The sequence below is a fragment of the Marmota monax genome, unplaced genomic scaffold, assembly GCF_021218885.2.
Source record: "Marmota monax isolate L192 unplaced genomic scaffold, Marmota_monax_Labrador192_F-V1.1 WCK01_AAM20220418_F8-fsc00173, whole genome shotgun sequence".
NCBI classification, from domain to species: Eukaryota; Metazoa; Chordata; class Mammalia; order Rodentia; family Sciuridae; genus Marmota; species Marmota monax.
Window position 1 is genome coordinate 2072079 of NW_026694620.1, and position 23291 is coordinate 2095369.

The window sequence follows — 23291 nt, forward strand, 5'->3', positions numbered from 1 at the left end:
CCTTCTTCCTACCAACGGCCTCGAGTTCCATCCACTTTCCTGCAGGTGTCGGAAACTCCTTCTTCTTTATGGTTGAGTAGAACTCCATTGTGTTTAAATACCGCGTTTCCTTTTTTGGTATTATTTAAATGTGCTTGTGTAATGAGCATTTATTGGTTTTATTTTTTAAATAACTATTCATTTGAAAAAATTAGTGTAGTCTATACTTATAAAAATATATTTATTTTATAATGAGTAAAAATGAGTTACATACATGTAGCTATGGGATTAAACCCAGGGGTGACCTAATACTGAACCACACCTCCAGCTCTTCTCTAAAAGTGTTTATTTTGAGACAGGGTCTTGCTAAGTGGCCCAGGCTGGGCTTAAGCTTATGATCCTCCTGTCTCAGACTCTTGAATAGCTGGGTTTATAGGCACATACCACTGTGCCTGGCTTTCAGTTTTGTATTTTATATTTTTCTATGTAAATTTACATATTTTAGATTAAAACTTACAAGTACAAAAATATGCAGATTTTAAAATTTAATATATACAATGTACATGTAAATGTTATATGTAGGTACAAAAACAAGTTTAAAAACTTATCTTGGGGGGCTGGGGTTGTGGCTCAGCGGTAAGTCGCTCGTTTAGCACATGCGAGGCCCTGGGTTCGATCCTCAGCACCACATATAAATAAAATAAATACAATAAAGATATTGTGTTTAGTTACAACTAAAAAATAAATATTTAAAAAATATTCTCCATTAAAAAAACTTATCTTGTGTTTGTATGCATTTTTTTTTAAAGGATGACTCTCTGTGATATTTTAAACATTTTGGGGAGAGAAGAGTAACATTTTGGGTTGAATCTTGGCACAGTGGAGACTGACCCGTCCAGGGCAGCATGGCCGAGGGAACAGCGTGTACCCAAGGCAGGATCACGACAAAGCACAGCTCCTTTGTTGGCACAAATCTCCCCTGACATCTGACACCGGGTATTCTCTCCTACTGGTCACTCTTCTTTGCTTTTCTGGGTCACACTTCTCTCTGGCCTCCCTGTTGGTCAGCCATGCCCCTGGAGGGGCCCTGTGGGACAAGGTACCCGTTAATGGCTATGGCTGTGCAGGATAGGGGCTCCAAAAGGACTACACTGATGTCCATCACGGTGTTCCTGAAGATGGAACATGGTGGACAGAACATGGAAACCCTGGTGGGTGGAGCTGGGTTCAAGTTCAGGCCCCACAGTTCCTCAGTGGCCCATCTGGAACAAGATACTTCACCTCCCTGACACTCGGTGTCCCCAAATAGGGACAATAAGAACCTCTGCCCCACAGGGTTACTGAGACAAATAAGACGGGGAACAGCCCCTTACACCTGTTTATGACCAGACGTGCTGACCACAGAAATAAAAACAGCCGTGGCAAAGCCCCAGAGGCAAAAAGCACAGAGCTGTGACATTTAGCGGGTCTTTTTTTTTTTGCGAAGTAACCAACAAGCACTTGTGATACATCCTCGTGGTTGAGCAAATTGGTCACAAATTCTAATTATGGAAATCGTCTCTGACAAAATGGCCTGTTGATGTGTCACCACTGGTGGTTTAACTCTATAGGCCTGGGGTGTTCCTTGACCATCTGAGACAGTATATTTGAATGAAAAGAAACCGGTGATTTTTTCCCCCCTGTACCAAGGATTGAACCCAGGGGGCCTTAACCACCGAGCCACACCTCCAGCCCTTTCTTATACTGTATTTAAAGACGGGGGTCTCACTGAGTTGCTTAGGGCCTCGCTAAGTTGCTGAGGCTGGCCTTGAACTTTCGACCCTCCTGAAAGCACTGATTTTTAATTATTTGCCCTCCAGTGTTTTCCCTTACTGCCGTGACAGTACCCTGCTTCAGAAACAGCAAGTTGTAAAAAACAACTTCCACTTTCCTTCCTTGAGCCCCTTCTCTTGCACTTGCTCCTGTTTTAGATTTCCTCTTTCCGTGAGATACATGCAGAACTCTGTTGATAACAGGGTCTGGCCTTTAGCCTGGGTAAATTTTTTTTTTTAATTTTTTTTTTTTTTGGAGATGGGCAGCATGCCTTTATTTTATTTGTTTCATTCTTATGTGGTGCTGCAGTTTGAACCCAGCGCCTCACACATGCTAGGCAAGTGCTCTGCCCCTGAGCTACAGGCCCAGCCCCTGCTGGGTACAATATTTTCCAGGGTAATTCAAACAACTCCTTCTCATAAAGCACAAACACAACACCATTCTGCTGAATGTGGTTATAAAATGACTTCAAAACTTAGTCACTCTATAACCACAGTGACTAAGTTAGGTGTAAGGGGAACAGCCTTACACCTAACTTTGTTAATAGCCTTTGAAAAAAGATTAGGCCTATTTCTAATAGCCCAGGGTGAGAGAGGGCACAAGGACATCACTTTCATCCTTAATATTTGGGTTTCTTATCTGGAGCCTTCTGGAGCTTGCTTTCTGAATTGTCAAGGTATTTGTTAACATTCCAAGCTCTCCTAGCCTGTTTTTGAAAGCATGGCGGTTGGGAGCACCGACGTGGCTTCCGGAAGTCCCAGCTGGGCCCCTTCCTGGCTGTGTGAACCAGGACAAGGGCTTACGAAACCTGTGCCTGCTTCTTTAGCTCTGAAGCTGGGGTAGAGGGTTGTTGTAAGGATTACATAAACTAGAGTCAGCACTCAATGAATGCTCCACATTTTTATCATGCACTTTAATTCCTGAAGAAATGGAACCTGCCCTCTGCTACCGCAGAGAGCCAGAAAAACACAGCACAGTGGCTGGAATAGACACAGCCTGCTGACACTGGGCGTCCCACGGAGTGAGCCAGCACCACGGTCTCACAGGGAATGATATAGAGAGACCCCAGTGCCCTTATATTGATTGAATCCTCGCCCTCCGGGGGCTGAGTCATGAGCACCTTCATCCCCAGGAAGACAGTTTGCAACTAGGGTTCTTGGTAGACTTGGGAATTAATTAGTTGGATGACTCCAAAGACCCATACCACTCAAAGCTTGGTGTTTCCTCTTTCTGTCTCCCCACCCTGAAGGGACATAGAAAGAGGTCATCTGCCATCTCAGAAGAGGATTGAGCCAGAACCTGATTGGGCTGGCACCCCAATTTTGGACTCTCCAGCCTCTAACCGAGTAATACATGTTTGTTTGTGTGTCCACCACGTGTCTGTGATATTCTGTGACGGCAGCCCAGTCACACTAAAACACCTGGTGAGTCCGTCACAATAGGATCAGAGCCCATCTAGGGGCTGGGGATGTAGCTCAGTGGGTAGAGTCCCTTGCCCAGCATGCTTGAGGCCCTGAGTTACTCTTCAGTAACACACACACACACAAACACACACACACATGACACAACCCCCTTTCTGATTGGCAGTTTCTTAAGATATGCTACAAGAGAAACATAGGAGTGTTTTTGAAATATGCTTTTTTTACACTTCAGTTAGCATCAAATCTTACTGGAGGTCCCGTTCTGATTTCTTTTCTTCTTTTTTGATATTTATTTTTTGGTTGTAGATGGACACAATACCTTTATTTATTTTTATGTGGTGCTGAGGATCGAACCCAGGGCCTTGGACACGCTAAGCGAGCCCTTTACTCCTGAACCACAACCCCAGCACCCCCCACCCGGTTCTGATTTCTCAAGGTGACTTCCCACTTCTCTGTTCTAGTCCACATGCTATATAGTTTTAAGGTTTGATTCTCTGAGTTGCCAGCTACCATACAGGATTCCCAGTTATATTTAAATTTCAGCATAATAAAAAGTTTCTTTTGTTCCTCTGAAGTTCTAACCAACTAGATTTTTACTTTCTTTTTTCATGGTTCTGGGTATTTAAACCAGGGCCTCGTGCATGCTAAGCAGGAGCTCAACCACTGAGCCACACTCCCCAGAATCCTGTATTTCTATTTGGTAAATCTGACAGTCTTATCTCTAAGAGAAATCTTATTTCCCTAGTTCAAAACTCTCCGAGGTGGTAGTGACCTCACAGTTGCTTGTGTAACTTCTACATAATTCTGAGAACATAAGAGAGATAATTCTGTGTGCAGAAAGACACAGTTTGCACAAATAGCAAATATGTCCCCATGCAAGGCCCAGTGCTGGGTGACTCAGAGAGGGTAAAGTCTGGCCACACATAAGCCTGCCTCCAAGGAGCTCACAGTGTGAAATGTGAAAGTCATTCCAAAGGCAGAAAGCAAGAGCCATGACAGAGGGGCTCCACATAATAAGGTCAAGGAGGTTGTGTAAGCTTTGCATTGCTATAACAAAACTCCTGAGATAATTAAATAATAAGAGTAAAGAAAGGTTCATTTCAGCTTGTGAGTTTGGAGTTTCTAGCTCATGGCTGAGTGGTCCCATTGCTTTGGGCCTGTGGTGGGGTGAGGATGGCAATGGGGGAAGATGTTTGACCAAGCAAAACAACTGGCCTCATCAGAAGAGGAGCAAAAGAGAAAGACTAGACTGGCCACAGTCCCCAAAATCCCCTTCCAAGGCTAACCCCATGACCTCATGACCTCCCATAAGGCCCCACTTGTGCCATCAACCCCCAATAGCACCACCCTGAGGACCAATTCTTTAACTCGGGGATCCTTGGGGCACACTTACTCAAGCCGCAGCAGAGGGGGAGTCACACTTGCTTGGAGGAAGAAGGGCCCCTCACAGGGGCAGAGGAGGAGATGTGTCTGAGATGGCAGCCTGGCGTTCCCAGGAGCCTGACGTGGGAAATGGGGAGACTGAAGCATATCTGGTGATTTCATAAAAGACAGGGAGGGGGCTGGGGCTGGGGCTCAGTGGGGGAGCACTTGCCTAACACGTGTGAGGCCCTGGGTTCGATTCTCAGCACCACATGTCAACAAATTAATAAACAAATTAATAAATGAAGCTCCATCATCAACAATTAAAAAAAAAAAGATATAGGAAGACAAGGAGGGAAATCAGGTAGGGGAAGCAGAGTAGATTAAACAAACGTGCAAAGACAAGCCAAGTAAAGATGTCGGGCTCAAAACCTTTTGTATGATTTTTAAGTCCAGAAGTGTCCCCCGATATTCTCCCATAAGCGGAGATGGAAGATGATCTTGTGCTCCAAGGAACAGGTGTTTGTCGCCTTCAGAGTAAGCTGCAGTCAGTAACATGTCACCACCCATCCACCCATTCTTGGGTCCAAGCGAGGGGTACGAGGCCCGTCGGGAACGTTCAAGCCGAGCAGCGAATGTTCAGGTGAAGATGATGGGGGAAGATGGGTCTCTCACTTCAGAGATGAGATGCATCCAGAGAAATTGGCCAGAAAATGAATTTCTGTAAATTTATTTCCGTATTTTTAAATTTAAAATGAGCATCCTATTTTTTTTTTTTCTGGTACTGAGGACTGAACCCAGAGGAGCTCAACCACTGAGCCACATCCCTACCCCTTTTTATTTTTTAATTTTGAGACAGTGTCTCACAAAGTATTTGAGGGCCTTACTAAGTTGCTAAGGTTGGGCTCCAGCGTGCGATCCTCCTGCCTCAGCCTCCCGAGTCACTGGGATTGCAGGCACACAACTGTACCTGGGTTAAAATGAGCACGCTGAGCCCTCACGCTTAATCTCCTAGTTGATCACGTGGTCTTTAGCAGCTCAGTGTAAAAGTGTAAAACTCAGAGGTGAGGGTGTGGCTCAGTGTTCAAGCGCTGGCCAAGCACATGCCAGGACCTGGGTTCCGTCCCCGGGATCACAACAAGCACACAAGCTCAAAAGAGACTCCGTTTTCTCATTTCCTCGCCACCAGTCCCAGGGAAAGTTCTTGATGCAGAAACGCCCTCTCAGATGGCCCCGTGGTAGCTGTGGTCCTCCTAACTCCTTTCTCAACATGATGCACAAAGATCAAGCCACCGCTGGGAGTGAGCTGTTCTAAAGAGTGGAACAGAGCCCTCTGCCCCTTGAAAAATCGGGAAGCGATAAGATGTATGTAGGTGGCCCCAGAGGGTTTGTCCCCTGGTATTCTTGCCCTTGTAGATGCCACCTTCCAATCTGGGATGATTGAATCCATAGAATGTGACAGAGGAGATACCATGTCAGCTCTAGGGTCCTGCCTTAGGAAGGCAAGGTGGGGAGTCCAAGGCAGGAGGATTGCAAGTTTGGGGCCAGTCTGGCAACTCGGGGAGACTCTGCCTCAAGACAAAAAATAAAATAGGCTGAGGATGTAGCTCAGTGGTAGAGCACATGTCTGGCATGCATGAGGTGGGGGTTCCATCCCTGTATTGGGAAGAAGAGAGAGCTTGGCAGATTCTGCCTTTGGATTCTTGGGTGCCCTGAACCACCCTGTCACAAGTCTGTTGATCCTTTTGGAGAGGCAGCATGGAGAGGAAGAAGACCTGGGACTCCATCTAGGAGAACTGGGGAACTCGGAACCCGTGGCCTAAAGAATGGGACCCCTGATGAGAGTGAGGTTCCATCTCAGAAGCTCCGTCTCGAAGGCTCCCCTGAGGGAGACCAGCACCTGCCATGTCCTGTCGCAATTCCCAGCCCACAGACGCCTGGCACAGTCGGCTGTTAGCGGTCGGTAACGAAGCCCTACAGACAGGAAGAGCCAAGTGCCCATAGAAAGGGTGGGTCAGTTCAGTTTCTCAGGGTCCAAAGAAAGGAAGCGCCGCGTTTAACCACAGGCAGGAACACTGACTTTTGGGGGCCAAGTAGGAATTCTGCTGTGGAGACCCCCGTCTCCTGGACTCTGCAGGGGAGTGGGTGACAGTCCCCTGGTGGATTCTCTCAGTCTCAGTGTGAGACCTTTCCAGGTTCGGTCAGCCACGACTGTGCTTCCCCAGAGAGGCAATCTGGTGGGCAGCTGCACTGGAGAGGGGGTGTTCGTTGCCCCAGAGCCATGGGGACACCACCAGAGTGTCCCCTCCACAGTAGCCCAAACCCAGAAGAGACAGGCAGTGGCAAAAAGTGGGGGTGGAGTGGAGGAAGGGGGTGGGAGTGAAACCCCCAGGAGGCAGCTGTGGAAGTTTCCCTGTCTCCAGGACAGGAAGCAGGGGGCATCCTCAGTGATGGAGGGACTCAGGCCCAGAGGGACACAGGAGGCCTGGAGCTCAGGGCTCCGGCAGGAGGCAGGGCGGGCTTCACGGCAGGGACAGGTGCTGGGCTTTGAAGACTAAACTATCTTTGAGACATCAGGAAGGACAGGGCACTCTGCACACTGAAAAGGGAGCAGGCATGCAGGCGCCCAGCTGTGAATGGACAGACGACTTCCCTGGGGGGAGGAGGGGCTGTAAAGAGGCAGATGAGAGGCAGATGTGCCAGGTATCGGTGGTGATGGACTGGACTGTGACTGTGACTGGGCCCGAGTCTGGCTCATCCCAGCAGCCAGCATGGAAGAGACGCTCAGTAGATGTTGGCTGAATGGCTGGACCGCTCCTAGGTCACCCGAAGATGTCGAAGCTGCTTCCCAGGAGGTGGCCCCAATGACAGTCAAAAATGAGTGGAGGAGAGAAGGCCAGAGGAGGACCATGAGGCTTCCACAGCCCCCTGAGGAGAAGTGACAAGGACAGGGCTCAGGAATGGGGCAGCAAATGATGCCCAGGGAGGGAGGGAGCATGGCCCTCTGGAACACTGCTTGCCGGGTGGGAAACCCTGGTAGGGCAGAGGTGCCCCGTTAAACCCGCGTGGCCCTGGCAAGTCACTGACCGTCCGGGAGGGCTCGTCTCCATCTCTGGGAAACCAGGGAGTGAAAAGAGAAGTTTCCCTTCCTCTCGGAGACTGTGACGCGGACACCTGGTGACTCATGTGCAGTGTGGGTGGGGTGGTGTCAGGGAAGGGAAGGGAAGGGACCCAGAAGGTCAAAGATAGCTCTGAGGAAAGCGATGGAGAAAATGAGATGGCTGTCGCCAGAAATGGGAAGTTGACGAGGACAGCCGAGCTGGGGGGCCATGACGTGTTGGGGAAGTTTGGAGACAGACTTGAGGACACATCTCCAGAGTACTTGGGCTGTAGAGGCACAAACGCAGCCAGCCATCTATTGCTAGGTGGACATGATCCCCTACCCACCAATGACATCCAGGTCCTAATCCCCATGATCTGGGGATATTATCTTATATTGGAAAAAAAAAAAGATGTGATGGAGTGATGGAGTAAAGGTCTTGGGATGGGGGAGATCAGCTTGGATTCTCTGGGTGGGCCCTAAATACAATATGGCTATCCTGTCGGAGAGAGCCTGGCACTCAGAGGAGAAGGTCATGTGAAGAGGGACCAGAGGGAGATTTAAAGAGGTGGGGCTCTGAGACCAGAGCGAAGCAGCCACAAGCCCAGGACAACGGGCAGCCATCAGAGCCCAAAGAGGCCGGGGGCAGATTCTCCCTGGAGCCATCACAGGGAACAGTTGAGACAGGTTTGGGACTGGTTTCTACAACTGTGAGGACATGGATTTGTGCTCGTGGAAGGCACCAGGAGTTGGTGGCCACTTGTTTTGAAAGCCACAGGAAAGGAATATGCTGGCTGTCCTGGAAGTCACTGAGCGCATCTGAGCCATAGCCAGGTCCCCTTGCCTGGGGACCAGGACAGATGCTGGGCAGGGGTTTGCTCTGCCTTCTTGAGGAGCCCATGAAGCAGGAACCGACATCATTCGTACTTCCCCAGAGAGGAAAATGACAGGACTGGTCTCTGTGCTTCTCTATGTCCTTCTAGCCTGAAGCAGATGGAAAAAGGGACATTAAACCCTTGGCCCTTGAATGTGTGGCATCAGCCCGAACAAAACACTGCTGACCTTAAAAGAGAACTGGTTTGTGTTGCCCTGGAGTTAAAACAGAGCAGAGCGGGGGACTCGGTGGTCATGGATTGAACAACGACTTAGATTTACATGTGGGGCGCCCAGCCAGCCCCGGGGGAGGGGGCGTGTTACAAATCCTACTAACCTAAGGGCTGGACTTCCCCGTTGACACCCTCCCTCCCTCGGCAACCACCGCCATCAACACAACTCTTGTCTCAGGGGACTTTCAGCTCAACTATAACCCTAGCCCTAACCTCAACCCAAAGGCAATACTGTAGCCCAAGAATTTCACACATTGGCTTCCAAATTCTCCAGGGGGGTGCGTGGGGGGAGGAAACTGTCAAAGTGAAAAGCAAATGAAACAAAAAGGAGGATGTAAGAGTAAGAGGGAAGAAGGAAGTAGATCAAACAAAAATAGCTATCCCCAAGCCTTTTTTTTTTTTTGGTACCAGGGATTGAACCCAGGGTGCTTAACCACAGAGCCCCATCCCCAGCCTCTTTTTATGTTTTATTTAGAGACAGGGTCTCACTGAGTTGCTTAGGGCCTTGCTAAATTGCTGAGGCTGGCTTTGAACGTGTGATCCTCCTGCGTCCGCCTTGGTCACCACACCCAGCGTCCCCAATACTTACCCCGTGACGTGACCGGCAAGGTAGGAGAGATGTGGCCACAGTCAGATTGTTTAACAACAGACTAACAGCACAGATGCTATGGGCGGGGTAAGAAGAGCTGTCGTTCACCTCAGGTCACACAGTTTACAAAATAGAGATCTGGCTGGGGACTCATGCCACTGTAATCCCAGCAGCTCAGGAGGCTGAGGCAGGAGGATTGCCAAGTTCAAGGGCAACCTCAGCAACTTAGAAATAAGTTATCTCAAAATAAGAAATAAAAAGTGCTCAGTGGTAGAGTGCCCCTGGGTTCAATCTGTACAGAGAGAGAGAGAGAGAGAGAGAAAGAGCGCGCCTAGATTTGAATCCCAGTCTATCTTACTTCAAAACCCATGTTCTTTATCTATCACAGACGCATCGTACACTCATTCCTTAAGGAATCTTATAAAATAAAAGGAGGAAAGCAGCACAGTACTTTTTTTTTTTGGTACTGGGGATTGAACCCAGAGGCATTCAACCACTGAGCCACATCGCAGCCTTTTCAAAATTTTTCAAAAGCCTTTTCAAAACCCTATCTCTAAGTAAAAAATCTTTTCAAAATTTTTTACTTAGAGATAGGGTCTCACTGAGTTGCTTAGGCCTCACTAAAATGCTGAGGCTGTGTTTGATCTCACAATCCTCCTGCCTCAGCCTCCCAAGCCTCTGGGATCACAGGCATGTGCCACCGTGCCCAGGCAGCACAGTACCTTTCTAGAAAAGCCATAGTTAGACTGAAAGCAAGAATGCAGTGAGTTACATCCTGAGCGGGAATCGCCGGCCCATTTGGATCTCTTATTATTGAGCAAAAAGGCCATTAAAGAAACAGAGCTCTCTCCAGCTGGTAAGAGGGTAGGAACCCTCAGGGCGTCACTGTGCTGAGTCCTGTGGCTGAGATGGACTTACCACGCGTCCCTCCTGTGGCCTTCTGGAGGGGGCCCTGCTGGAGGAGAAGCTCTTCAGTTCTGACACTTACACCCTTACCCCAAAGGGGACATAATCTCTGTTTTTTCCAACTTTTTTTTTTCTTTTAAGATGGGGGGGGTTGGGTGTGTCTCACTATGTGGCCGAGGCTGGCCTCAAACTCCTGGGCTCAAGTGATCCTCCTGCCTCAGCCTCCCAAGGAGCTGGGACCACAGGTGCTCGTCACCATGGGAACACCTAGGAACGGCGTGAAGGTGGGCTGCTCCTCGCCATGTGCTCACTCACTCTCTTCCTGGACCTCCTCTTTGGCTTTCTTGGACTGTCTCTGTCCTTCTGTTGAGGTCCAGGCTGACTCTGGCCAGTCAGTCCCCAGGACAGTCGCACCCACACTGATGGCTTCAGCCACGGACAGTACCACTCAAGACCTGCACCTCTGTGTCGGGCCTCTCACCTGAGCTTGGGACGTGCAGACCCGACTGCAGAAGGACCCCAGACCCACGTGCCCACGGAGCTTTCCTTCCCAGGATGTGCTGTTACAGGAATGCCTGCTCCCGAGTCTCCACTAGGCCCCTGGGACCTGCCAGGGCCCATCCTGTCCCACCACCTGCTACAAACAAACGCTCAGTGTAGTTTTCTTTCCCTTTAACCTGTCTCCTAATTCATTGCTAATACGCAGGTTCAGACCCTTGTTTGTCCCATCCTTCGACGGCCCTAACTTTGGTGCTTGCTGCTCACCACTCTCACCAGGACTAGCACGCCATGCCGTTCCCATTCTTGGGGTGCACAGTGGCTTTTCATGCCTACAGAGAAAATCCGGGGGCTCTGATCTGGCCTGTGAGGCCCTCCCCAGCAGGCTCCTGTTCACTCCTTGTTCACACCTCGGTGCCTTTGCACACCCGATGATCTCTGCCTAGGACTCCCTTCCTCACCCTCATCTTGCTCATCGTTTATCACAGCATCTGTATTTTTCTTTCCCCTAGTGACTGTGAACTTCTTGGATGGGGTTGGGATGAGGGCGATTCTCCTCTTTATTTGCAGCATTTTACAAAAGGTTGTGCGATTGGAGGTGCTCCACAAAGGTAGGCAAATGGAAGAATCCCTGGCTTCCTCAGGGCCATGCTGTCCCATCCATCTGGCATGAGTCTTCCTGCGCCCCAGGCAAAGGGCCTTCTCCTCCACGAGAGCCCCCCGATTCCGCCTAGACAGAGTCAGATGCCTACCTCATCTTCTTGAATGGCATTTGTTCATTACTGCACATTTTCACTCATATAGGCTCTTTATATTTTACTTATTTATCTTTCCTCCCTTGCTAGACTATGAGCATCTTAACTTCAATTCCTTATGTGGATTATTTTATCACTAAATGTGTCAAGCACAAGTGACATAGTAGACATTTAATTAATTCTGTTATATTCTGCAAATATTTTTTGAGCACCTACATGTATCCAGCAAGCTTCTGGATTCTGAAGGTTCAGAGGTGAGTAAGACAGACCCAGGAGCCTCTGCCTTCTGGAAGCTGACAACCCAATCCAGACATCAGACTGGAAAACTGGACAACGAGTAATTACAAGGTGAGGAGTGAGATAAAAGCAGTAGATGACTTTAAAATGAGTAAGGAGAGGCCGACTCTTCACTGACTAAATGCAGGGTTGATACTTTGCTTTGAAGTGTTTGTTGAGTATTTTTCTTAATACGAAAATAATTGATGCTCTACATAGAAAATTTGGAAAGCAGAACAATTCAAAGAACACAAAATATCGCGACTTTCGTCATTCAGCAAAGCCAACATTTTGATATGCCTATTTTTGAGTTGTTTTTTTTTTTTTTTTTTTTTGCAAACTGTGTGGAGTGATGGAAGGCTCCAGTGCTTCTTTGGCAGTGCTGGGATCAAAACTGGGGCCTTGTGCATGCCGGCAAGAGCTCTAGCCCTGAACTACATCCCAAGCCCTCAAATTCTTCTGTGAAACAGGCTTGTTGATATATAATTCACATAGTATAAAACTCACTCGTTTTAAGTGTTCAACTTAACGACTTTTTGTCTATTCACAAAGATGTGCAACCTTCACTATAATCTAAGACCAGGACAACATCACCCTCTCCTGAGAGAAGGCCCATTTCCCGTACCTCAGTGCTAGGCATCTAGCTACTCTCTGTGCCTGTAGATTTGCATATTCTGGACATTTCATGTAGATACCACCATGTAGTATGATTCTAAGGGTGGATCATTTTGTGATCAGCTTATTTGACTTAGCAGAATGTTTTCAGGCCTCATTCATGTTGTCACACATATAAATACTACATTCCTTGTTTTATTACAGAAAGACAATCCATTGTATAGACATGCCATATTTTATTTATCTATTCATTAGCTGTTGGACATTTACATTGTCTCTTCTTTTTGGTTATTGTAAATAATGCTGTCATGAACACTCATGTGCAAATTTTTGTTTGGGTGTTTCCATTTCTGTGAGGTACATATCTAGGATTCGAATTACCAAATTGTATGGTAACTCTATATTTAAGTTTTAGGATCTGCCAAAGTGTTTTCCAAATGTGTATGTCTCTTCACCAATCTCACCTGCAATGTATCAGGATTCTAACTTCTCTGCACCTTTGCCAAAACTTACAGTTCGCTTTTTTTTTTTTTGGATGACAGTCCTTCTAGTAGGTATGAAGTAGTGTCTCATTGTGGTTTAAATCTGCATTTTCCTGGTGGCCAACGATGTTGAGTTTCTTTGCTTGTGCATGTTGAAAGCTCAAATGCCTGTTTGGATATTACTAGAAAAACCTTGGCTACTTGAGGACTGTGTTAAAGTGAATATCAGCTTCTCAGTCGTATTAGCCAGGGTTCTTAGAGGAACAGAATCAACAGGAAGTATGATTATAAAAAGGGTATTTATTAGGTTGGCTTACATGACCAGAAGCTGGATATTTCACAATGGCTGTCTGCAGGCACCAGTAGCTGTGCAGTCCGAGAAGCTGAAGCCCCAGAACAAGAGGGTCAAGGGTGCTACCCCAGACCCAGACCAAAGGCTTCTGGAAACTCCCTGGAGAATCACTGGCAGAGTCTGCTTTGGAAGAGTGAGGAATCGAGAGTCCGATATCTTCGGGCGTTTGCAGCAGCAATCAAGAACTTATTCAAGAAGAATGGAGCTTGCATCTGTTGCTGCTTCCTTGTTCTTCCAACTTTTATTCCGTTCAAGCCATCATCCTATTGCACGGTGCTGCCCATGCTTAGGGAGGGTCTACCCTTCAGTTGGCTATCCCACATGCCAATCATTCCTAGACACACCCTGTCACACCCAGAAGCCTCTCAATCTTCAGCATCTCCCAATCCAATCAAATTGCAGTGCATGTCTATAATCCCAGCTGAAACAGGAGGATTGCAAGTTCAAAGCCAGCTTCAGCAACAGCGAGGTGCTAAGCAACTCAGTGAGACCTTGTCTCTAAATAAAATATAAAACAGGCCTGGGGATGTGGCTCAGTGGTTGAGTGCCCCTGAGATCAATCCCCTGTACCACAAAAAAGTTGACAATTCAAATTGACCACTACACCTGTGAAGAAAAGTCTCAGTGTTGATAGCCAAGTGTCCTTCTGGGCTCTGCTGACAGTCTTGAGCTGGCTTTTGTAAACGATCATGAGGACATACTTGGATGTAGCCCTACGCTGCTGGAGAATGACCCTGGACAACCAGCCTGACCCTAATAGGAAGGTAGTCTTCTGGACTCAGGTTGTGTTATTCCCGGTCGAACTAAGAAAAAGACTCCCTGCGTTTTAGACATATATAGAAAATTTTCAGCTATATGTATATGCTATGACGACTGGGACTTGCTTCAAAAGAATCTGGGGTGGAGGTAGGAAAGGTGTGGATATGGATGGAACTAGGTTGGCCAGGAGTTACTGTTGAAGCTGAATGGAATGTGCAGTTTATATTATTCTGTTTTTGTGTATGTTTGAAATTTCCTGTAACAAAGTAGAAAAACAAGTCCAAAGTGAGAAGCAAAAACACAAACAAAAAAACCCTCTCCAGACCTAGGAACACAATGACTAAAACTAACGTAAAGCTTAATCTTAACATGCAGAAATAAAATCACTGTACTTTTTATTGCTAAGGGGTAAAATGATGGTAAGGTCCTAGAATGTTTCCCCTAAACTGAGAATCGTTCATGTAACACCAGTGATCCACAGAACATGGGCTCAGTTTTAAAATTTTTCTAAGATGCTACAAAGGTATGTTTTCATGCTCACGAAAATCTGGGAGGTACTGAGTGAAATATTCAACTATTTAAAATAATTTTCATTGGAAACTATGCTAAGGGTCGTGCGGTCCAGCGCCCGAGTTAAACCACCGCTCATCACTTCCATCAAGTGCAGCCGCCGGCCCCATCCGGGGTGCTGTCCCCCTTTATGTTGATTTTCAGCATCTTCTGCCTGTTAAAAATCAGAAGAGCCGAGCTGGGGGTGCTGAGTTCTCTTTCTCAGGATAACCTGGCTTTATTAACTCACTCGGATGTTAAGAGAAACCAGCTAGTCAAACCCCACAGAGCCAACAAGAACTGAGGTCTTGTGTGCAGAATTACAGGAAAGAAGAACCAAGATGGCCAGACTCTGTCTCCCTGGGTCAGTAGTGCGTGACCTTCGGTTTCATCTCCTGTGCTTTTCTCGTTCTTCTTCAGTGTTGGACCGAGGAAGAACTTCAAGGCGGTTGAGGGCCGCGGTGCAGTGGATTGCGAAAAAAACCCCAACTTCTAAAAAGACTCAACTGCTTCTCTTTTCCCCCTCACGGGAAGACACACCGAGCCCTCCACTCCGTTACAGGATTCTGGACACGACTTCCCTCGTATTCTTGTGGGGAACACACAAGCCGACCCAGCCGCCCTGAATGGCCAGTTTGTATTGAGAACTTGTTTGAGCCCTTTGTTGCCTTGGTGCATTTCGGAGAAATGGAACTCTGGCAAAATAAGGGCTGCACAGTCTTCTCACAGGTACTCCTCCCTGACCCTAACAATACCGGTTTTCAGGTGCCCCACTGATTTCCAAGGAAAAATTGCAGTATGTATTTTAAAACACCACCCTGGGCCATTAGATTTTTGAGGATTTGCCAAATTTCCCAAGTCACCAAAACAAATCTCTGGTTTGACTTGTAAACCAGGAGTTTCTTGAATCCCCAAGAGACTGAGAGGCCTTTTTTCTCTTTCCACAGCCCACATCGTGGGAAACAGAACAGGTCATTTTGAGAGCACCATGCCAACATGGCATCATCCCACCCACAGTGTCCATTAACCATGACTGTGCCAAAACACTCTGATAAGAAAATAGCTTCAAGTTTGGGCACTTTAATTTTTTTTTTAATTGTATTTATTTTGGTATTGGGGATTGAACTCAGGGATGTTTTACCACTGAGCCACATCCTCAGTTCTTTTTATTTTGGGACAGGGATTAAACTCAGGGACATTTGACCACTGAGCCACATCCCCAGCCCTATATTGTATTTTTTATTTAGAGACAGGGTCTTACTGAATTGCTTAGTGCCTTGATAAATTGTTGAGGCTGGTTTGGAACTTGCAATCCTCCTGTCTCAGCCTCCCAAATTGCTGGGATTACTAGGATTATAGGGTCCAGCCTGTAGCTTTCTTTTTTATGATAATGATTATTCCTTTGTTCCAATAAAAGATCGTATGCTGTTATTGGGATTCCAATGCTTAAGCCAATTAGTTTCCATTTTGGAAGATCTTAAATCTCTTGCAGAAAACCTTTAAGGTCCTGTTTGCAAAATCCTGCATTTTTTAGACATTAAGATACAAAATCCAATTTTTCTCAGTTTTTCCTCAGACCCACAGTTTTCTGTTAACAGTGAGGTCCTAAAAGAGCTCTCACCTGCCAGAGTCTGAGGCCACACAGCCAGGGAGCCAGCCAGCAGCCAGGAAGCCAGCCATTGCTACCAAGTGTTTATTCACACCTGCAGGCAATTCCAATTGCGGGGAAAGCTTCGCCTTCCATTTGGGGGAAGAAAAGTACAAGTCCAGCTTTCAATAAGTGCCACTTAAGAAAAGGTCCAAATATGCCAAGTCACTGTGACAGCTTCTAATTTAGCTGGAGTTGTGAAGAAAGGAGATGAATGGTAACCATAGAAGGTCACTTGATTTGAGTTGAAGAGAACGGCATTTCTCTGAGGTCTGAAAACCCATCTGTCTTGAGAAAGACATCAGACAAACCCCAACAGAGGAACATTCTATAAAACCCCCGGACAGTACTCCTCAAAACTGCTAAGGTTATAAAAAATAAAGTCAGTCTGAAGAACAAGCACTCTGTAGGGGCCATGAGGAGTCCAAGGAGACGCGGCCACTGAATGTAATGTGGGTGCAGGACGGGCTGGGGATCAGAGAAGACTTCAGGGAACACCCAGGAAATTCTAATGAAATATGAGGCTTTAGTTAGTAACATTATCAGTATTGGTTCATTAATGATGCCTGATGTACCAAGGTCATGTTAAGATATTAACTGGGGTAACTATTCCAGGGGTGGGGAGGAGAAGGGAACCCTATCTTGCAATTTTCCTGGAAATCATATTCTAAAAGTTTATCAGAAAAAAAAAAGTGGTAACATGTAGGTTAGTTCTTAAAACATTACTTCTATTATTACATTAGGCCTAACAAAGTTGGATAAACCAGGAGCCCTGACTCAGCCCAGTGCAGTCTCACGTGTCAGAGTAGAGAGAACACAGTGGCTTCCTTTCCTCCTCCTGAAAACACCCACAGGAGTCCACCTCTCCACAGGACAAGCTTTTCACCACTGACTAAGGCAGAGTATTGGTGGGATCTGCTGAAGTCGACTGCTGAGCCTTAAGTCACTGGATGAAACCTTTGCTTTCAAACTTTAACCTTGTCATCTGCTTCACACAGTTTAAATGACATCATAGTATCAAATCATTTGTAAATGTTTATTAAATGTCAGTAATTTTCACAAAGCAAATTATTAATAGCAAGAGGCATTTTTTTGCAAAATATGTACAAAAGTAAAAAGCCTTAATGAATAGCAATTAATTTTGTAAAAACCGAACCATCTTTTCCTTTTAGATTTCCTCACAAATAATTTATTTGCCAATCCTGAACTAGAGCACTGACCAAAAAAAAAGAAAAAAAAATTTACAACAATCTCAAATAATGTGCTTAGTTCTTGGAAGATTATAAAAAGTTCAATGAAAAACCCTAAACCACAAATACTTTTATTCGGAGCTAATACAAATTATGATTTGTTAGGTACAGTATCTATGAGGTTGTTACAAAATATACTTTTTGATAAGGCTTCTTGTGGTAAATGAGCTCTCCACAGCATACTAGAGTAGCAGAGAAAACCATTTTAAAACATTTTGCGATTCTGCTTTCAAGTAAGAGGTAAAGGATAAATGGCATAGTTTGTTGCATTGTTACACATACTTAATGAGAATTAATCCCTTCCCCCTCCCCTTGATTCCTGGTACCATCCAAGAGGCTTGCCTGAGGACAAATACATCACTCACTAAAGGAATATCATAAACAAGCTTTCTAAATACAAACCCAAATCACATATATCAAGTAAGTAGTTTATTACTATCACTGATATTCACCAACAGGAAAGTTATGCCCAGTGGGTCCCAGTAGACTTCAATCCATCTGTAAATATCCATCATTCACAGTAGATTTGTATAGGTCACGAAAATCTCTGATCAACCCAGAAAATACTGCTATATCATTAATGCTTTGAGAAAACAATGTTCATTCAGTTTAAGTTCCAGCATTTAAAACTCAGATGGTTAGACCTGAATGCCACAAGGGCGAACATATTAATTTAAATGCTGACCATAAATTCACATCTAGACACAAGGATGCTAGTGGTATAGTGTACTTCAAATGATGTTAACAATCACGTGCCAGTCCAAGGCTAATATCTACTTGATGGTGCTTGAAAAAGCCAGAGAAAAACTGGTTTAAGATGTTCAGGTTGAAGATGCAGACTCAAGCTCTAGTGTAAATGGATTAAGCCCTAACCTCGTACCATGACACAGCGGGCACGTACTGCAGCGTCTGCTTCATCGGGAACAGGAGGACACAGCCATGCCCCCTCATTACCTTTCCCCTCTCTTTACCAGACAGAAAAGCTGACTTGTGTTCTAGGATTTAAAAAACAAACAAAACAAAACAAAAACAAAACAGTACTTTTTCGGTCAAGCAGCACAACACAAAGATCATCTGATTTGTGGAACTGAACAAGCTGAAACAACGGTATGGAGGCCAAGTGACCAGGACACGCTGAACTTCCAAGGGAAGACAATGTGCAAAACTTTTGTTCTTGGTTCCTTTAGTAAAACTAAAAGAAATGAAAAGGTAACAGAGCAACTTTCTCTAGATTTATTAGGGAGTTTTGTTACAAATGTTTGGGCATTACAGGCATGACTGCATGATTCAAACAAGAAATGAAGAGTTAACACTGATATTTAGCCTTCTCATTACATATACAGAAATAACATTGCTACAAATTGCAATGGAGAGAATCTTGTTTCAAATGGCTCCTTTGGGGTTTTGTCTAAATGTATCATTAAATAATGAAAGCACCAATTTGAGAGTTTCTCAAATAGTGATTTGAATTTCAGGACATAATAGCAAAAGTTTCTAACTTCATTCTCCAAAGAAATAAGGCATAACCAGATGTGAATACTAATGCTGACAAATACATTTTATCAAAAGCACAAGATACAAGTATTTGGGCATACACTGAAAGTTAAGATTTAATTATAGGGCACAAGATTCCTGTTGAATCTTAATCAATACTTCTACTATCTTCTGGTATTAGGTGGTCTTATTTCCTTCCACTTTTTTTTTGTTGTTGTTGTTGGTTAGTTTGGTTTTTTGGTACTGGAGATTGAACCCAGGGGCACTTAACCATTGAACCACACTCCCAGCCCTTTTTATTTTTTATTTTGAGACAGGGTCCTGCTGAGTTATTCAGGGCCTTGCTTAGTTGCTGAGATTAGAGGCTAGAGGTGTGCATCACCACTTCTGGCCCGTTTCCTTCCCCTTTAAACCAACCACTGCCACCAACCAAACAAGATTTTCATTGATGGTCTCGCCTCTAGAGAGTAACCAGAGGATCCTGTCTATGTAATGTATCCGTCAATGGAACTTAAAAGGAAACAAAAACAATAACTTTCATTCCACACTGTCTTCTTTGGCTGCAGTTGCTCATTAGCCATCAAGTGCCCTTTTCAGATATAAAATTCAGATATTTTATTCAGATATAAAACTGAAATGAAGACTTCACCTTAATGCAATATTTGGCAGGAAGCAACAATTAAGGCTATTAAAAATAATATTTAAGTGGCAGAGGAATGCCTTGAATTACTCAGATCTTCAGAAAACATTTGACAAAACCCTTTCCTTATAAAAATTAAGGTGTAATTTGTGTTTTCTCTGATTGATAAGGCAGTTCTGTATAATTTCTTCAAGGTCAACAAAGACACGGTGTGAGATTTCTTCAGATAAATGAGAAGGCATTCAGATTGAAGACCGGAAAGCAATACAGAAATAGGCACATTTTATTCCAAACCATAACCAAAGATTTGGAAAATTTAATACATCAAAGAACTTGAAATCTGAGTTACTTTTTTTAGAGATCAGGGGAAGTTAGCACAGTGAAAAGTAAGAGCACCTTCTCAGTTCTGCTCATTGAATTCCAACTTCTTTTTCATACAGTGGTACTTGAATTCAAAGGATGTGGCTTTCATGATATAGGCAAGAGATTCCTTTCAAATAATTTAAAATACAGCACAGGAGAACGTGGACTGAAGCCTATAGGTTGAATCTCATAGTTCTACTGAAGGTCTAAGCAAGGCTGATAAATTAAATAGAATTTATTGCCTCAAAATAGATTCTAAATCCTATTTTAAAAGAATGTTGATTGTGAGACATTGCACACATCAGAAGAAAGCTGCAAATGACACCATATCTAGTTGGTGTTTTAACATTTCTTGGTGGCAGCTAAAAAGAGGGAAACTTGGTATTTTCTGCTTTATCAGACAATATTTATGCTTATCACAGATCTTAAAATAGCTTCAATAAGACTAAGTTGTCAACCTTCTATAGGGAGCTGACTGAAGCCTTCACTGTAGTTAAATATTTGTCTTGGCCACTCAATAAAACTATCAGCTAAATTTACAGTAGGCTCTACCAAACAGGCCCAATAGTACTGTGCACATACTCAGATGTTCATTAGCACTGGGGTTATGCTAACCCTTTAAATTTAAACAATATATTCTATCCTTTTTGGCAAGAAGCACTAATAGAACTATTAAAACATGCACGAATTATGCTATGAATACCTGCATTATTACCATGTTGGGCTGTGTGTCTGAAGCTCATGTATTACAAAGGCATGAAAACACTAAGATTTAAACGTATGTAATGACAGTGAAACTTCAAATGCAAGAAAAAGCCAGGATGTCAAGAACAAATCCCTGGTTAGCACACTGCAAGGTCTACCTCTCCTACCTGACAGCAAGACAGGACAAGAGCCACTGTCTAGGAAAGGACAGGTGATCCACAATGTTGACCAATCTTTCAAGGACCAATAAAATACCTGAGAACACAGTCAGCTATACAGTAAAGTGACAGATATCACAGTCTTAATCACAATTTTTAGGAAAAGCAGAAAAGCCGTCAGATCTTGCAAACTGTACCAGCTTTGTACATCTGTATCTTGAATCCAATTGAACACTGCATAAAACCTACAGGCAGTCCTGCACACCAGCCATTCTGCTCACCATCTGCAATCCAAGCTACTCCACGGCATGGTTGAATGTGATAAGCAATGGGAGGTCAAATGTAATCACCTTTAGGTGTGAACTAAAAAAATTACTACTTTTCCTTATAAGCATTCTTAAAATTTGAAAATGTACCTTGATAAAGCTGGCATCTCATAATCAATAATTACACAAACATGTACATACTGTATCTTTTAGAGACACACCAAGAATGAACAGCAATCTCAAATAATGCCTTCTTGAATAGTTTGACAGGAAAATACTACCCTTGGCAAGCTCCAAATAAACAGAAGACTCCCTTAAATGCCACAGTTTGTTGTTGCTGGGGATGGGACAGAAGAGCAAAAGAAATAAGTGATGATGTGACACTGATTTCCTTGAGTAAGGAGCAAAGTCAACCAAGACAGGACTGAGGAGTGACCCACATGGCATTCTGGACCAATTACGTTTATTTGTTACCAAGTCACTTGCAATTTTTAGTTGCTGCTGTGGCCAAACTATTTCACATATGAAACATTAAATCACATGATCAGGAAATAGGAAAAAGGCAAACTGTAGGTCACTCATTACTTTGACACTATTATAGCATTTGCTCCCTGGTACCATTCCCACCAGACCAGACTAGAAATCCTTATGTAAACTTTAAAACACTAAGAACATTGCCTTCAGAAACCATAGAAATTTTGAAACAAAACAACTGTTGCGTATATATGCAATTATGAACACATGAAGGCTAAACCTGCGTGTAAATTGACCGATGTCAATAAAACCTTTTCCAACAGTGCTTTCACAATAGGAAGTGGTAGGCTGGGCAGCGCGTGTCCCGCTCTGTGTAAGGCAGACTGAAGATCTCTTCCCTGCACGAGAGCCTAAATTCCTAAAGGCATTCCTACATGTACTCAAGGATGCCGTCTACACTTGGCACTACAGAGAACTCTTTTTAAAAGGTGGAAGAATTTGAAGCCTGAGGTTGGCTAGGAAATGACAACTGGACATGAGCGGGAGCCGTGGCGAGACCAATCCAAGCCTGAATTCCAGCGGATATTGGCAATGTGTTACTCAGCAGCGTCCAGCCACAAACCAAAGGCCGCAGGACTAAGATTTCCCAAAAGTTAAACACAGAATCAAGACTTTTCTAATTCTTGTTGTAAACTGCTATTTTAAAAAACAAGACAAGACAAACAGAAAACAATCAAAAACACAAAAGGTATTAAAATAGCAAGTCTTTGTACATCACTGTAGCATAAGCTGCTTGAGGTTGTCGTGAAGAATGGTGTCCTTCACGTCGCGGAAAACGAGGCGGATGTTCTCCGTGTTGATAGCAGTGGTGAAGTGGTGGTATAAGGGCTTCTGCTGCTGGTCCCGGCGTTTGCTCCGGAAACATTCCACCAGGAATTTTTGGACGTCTCTTAAGCAGTGTGGATCCCCTTCAAATTCTAGGAAGTAGTCTTTGATGCTCACAATTTGCACCTTCTCCTCAAGCAAGTCTGTCTTGTTTAAGAAAAGAATTATGGAGACATTGCTGAAAACCCGGTTATTGACGATTGTTTCGAAAATGTTCAGAGATTCTGTAAGGCGATTGGTCAGTCGATCTTCCATAAGCACCTGGTCAAATTCACTTGAGGAAACAAGAAAAAGTATTGACGTCACACTGTCAAAGCATTCAAACCAACGTTTCCTTTCTGATCTTTGACCACCTACATCAACCATTTTGAAAGGAACATTTTTAATTTCAAAGTCATACTCATGAATGCCTTTGGTGGGTCTTCTGGCAAGAAGAATATCTTGTTGTGATGGAATGTAATCCTGGAAAAGAAAAAACAGTTGTATACTCAGTAATCCAGAAGTCATTATCAGAATTTTTAAAAAATAATAGTACTGTAGTACTATTATTCTCATTAAAAAATGCCAAAGAATTATTATAATGTTAGCTGACAAAAACTGGTTCAAAATTCACCACCAATGACCAGCATCTACTATTGTTTTCACCCCTGCAATACTACTCACATTTAAGCTGAAGTCTTATCTGCAGGCTGTCCCCAGCCGCCCCGCTGCACGTTCAACTTGAGCCTCCTCCCACTGCTACGCACTTCTCGGTCCCCCCAGAGTGCTCCCCGTGCCCCCACACTCACCATCTCCACACTGCTCCTTGCACCTCTATTAAAAGCAAGGGCATCCGAACCCAATCAGC

At 44.6% G+C, this 23291-nt stretch overlaps 1 protein-coding gene across 1 annotated transcript in view; it reads right to left on the bottom strand.

Annotated features, from left to right (window-relative positions):
• Nucleotides 1-18678: 18678 nt before the first annotated feature.
• The window catches only part of Gna13 (G protein subunit alpha 13), a 44499-nt gene continuing 39886 nt past the window's right edge, over nucleotides 18679-23291 (bottom strand). Inside the window, exon 4 of the mRNA XM_046422655.2 lies at nucleotides 18679-22906. Coding sequence (XP_046278611.1) covers nucleotides 22334-22906 — 573 coding nt within the window. The 3' untranslated portion in view covers nucleotides 18679-22333. The remainder of the gene's footprint in view (nucleotides 22907-23291) is intronic.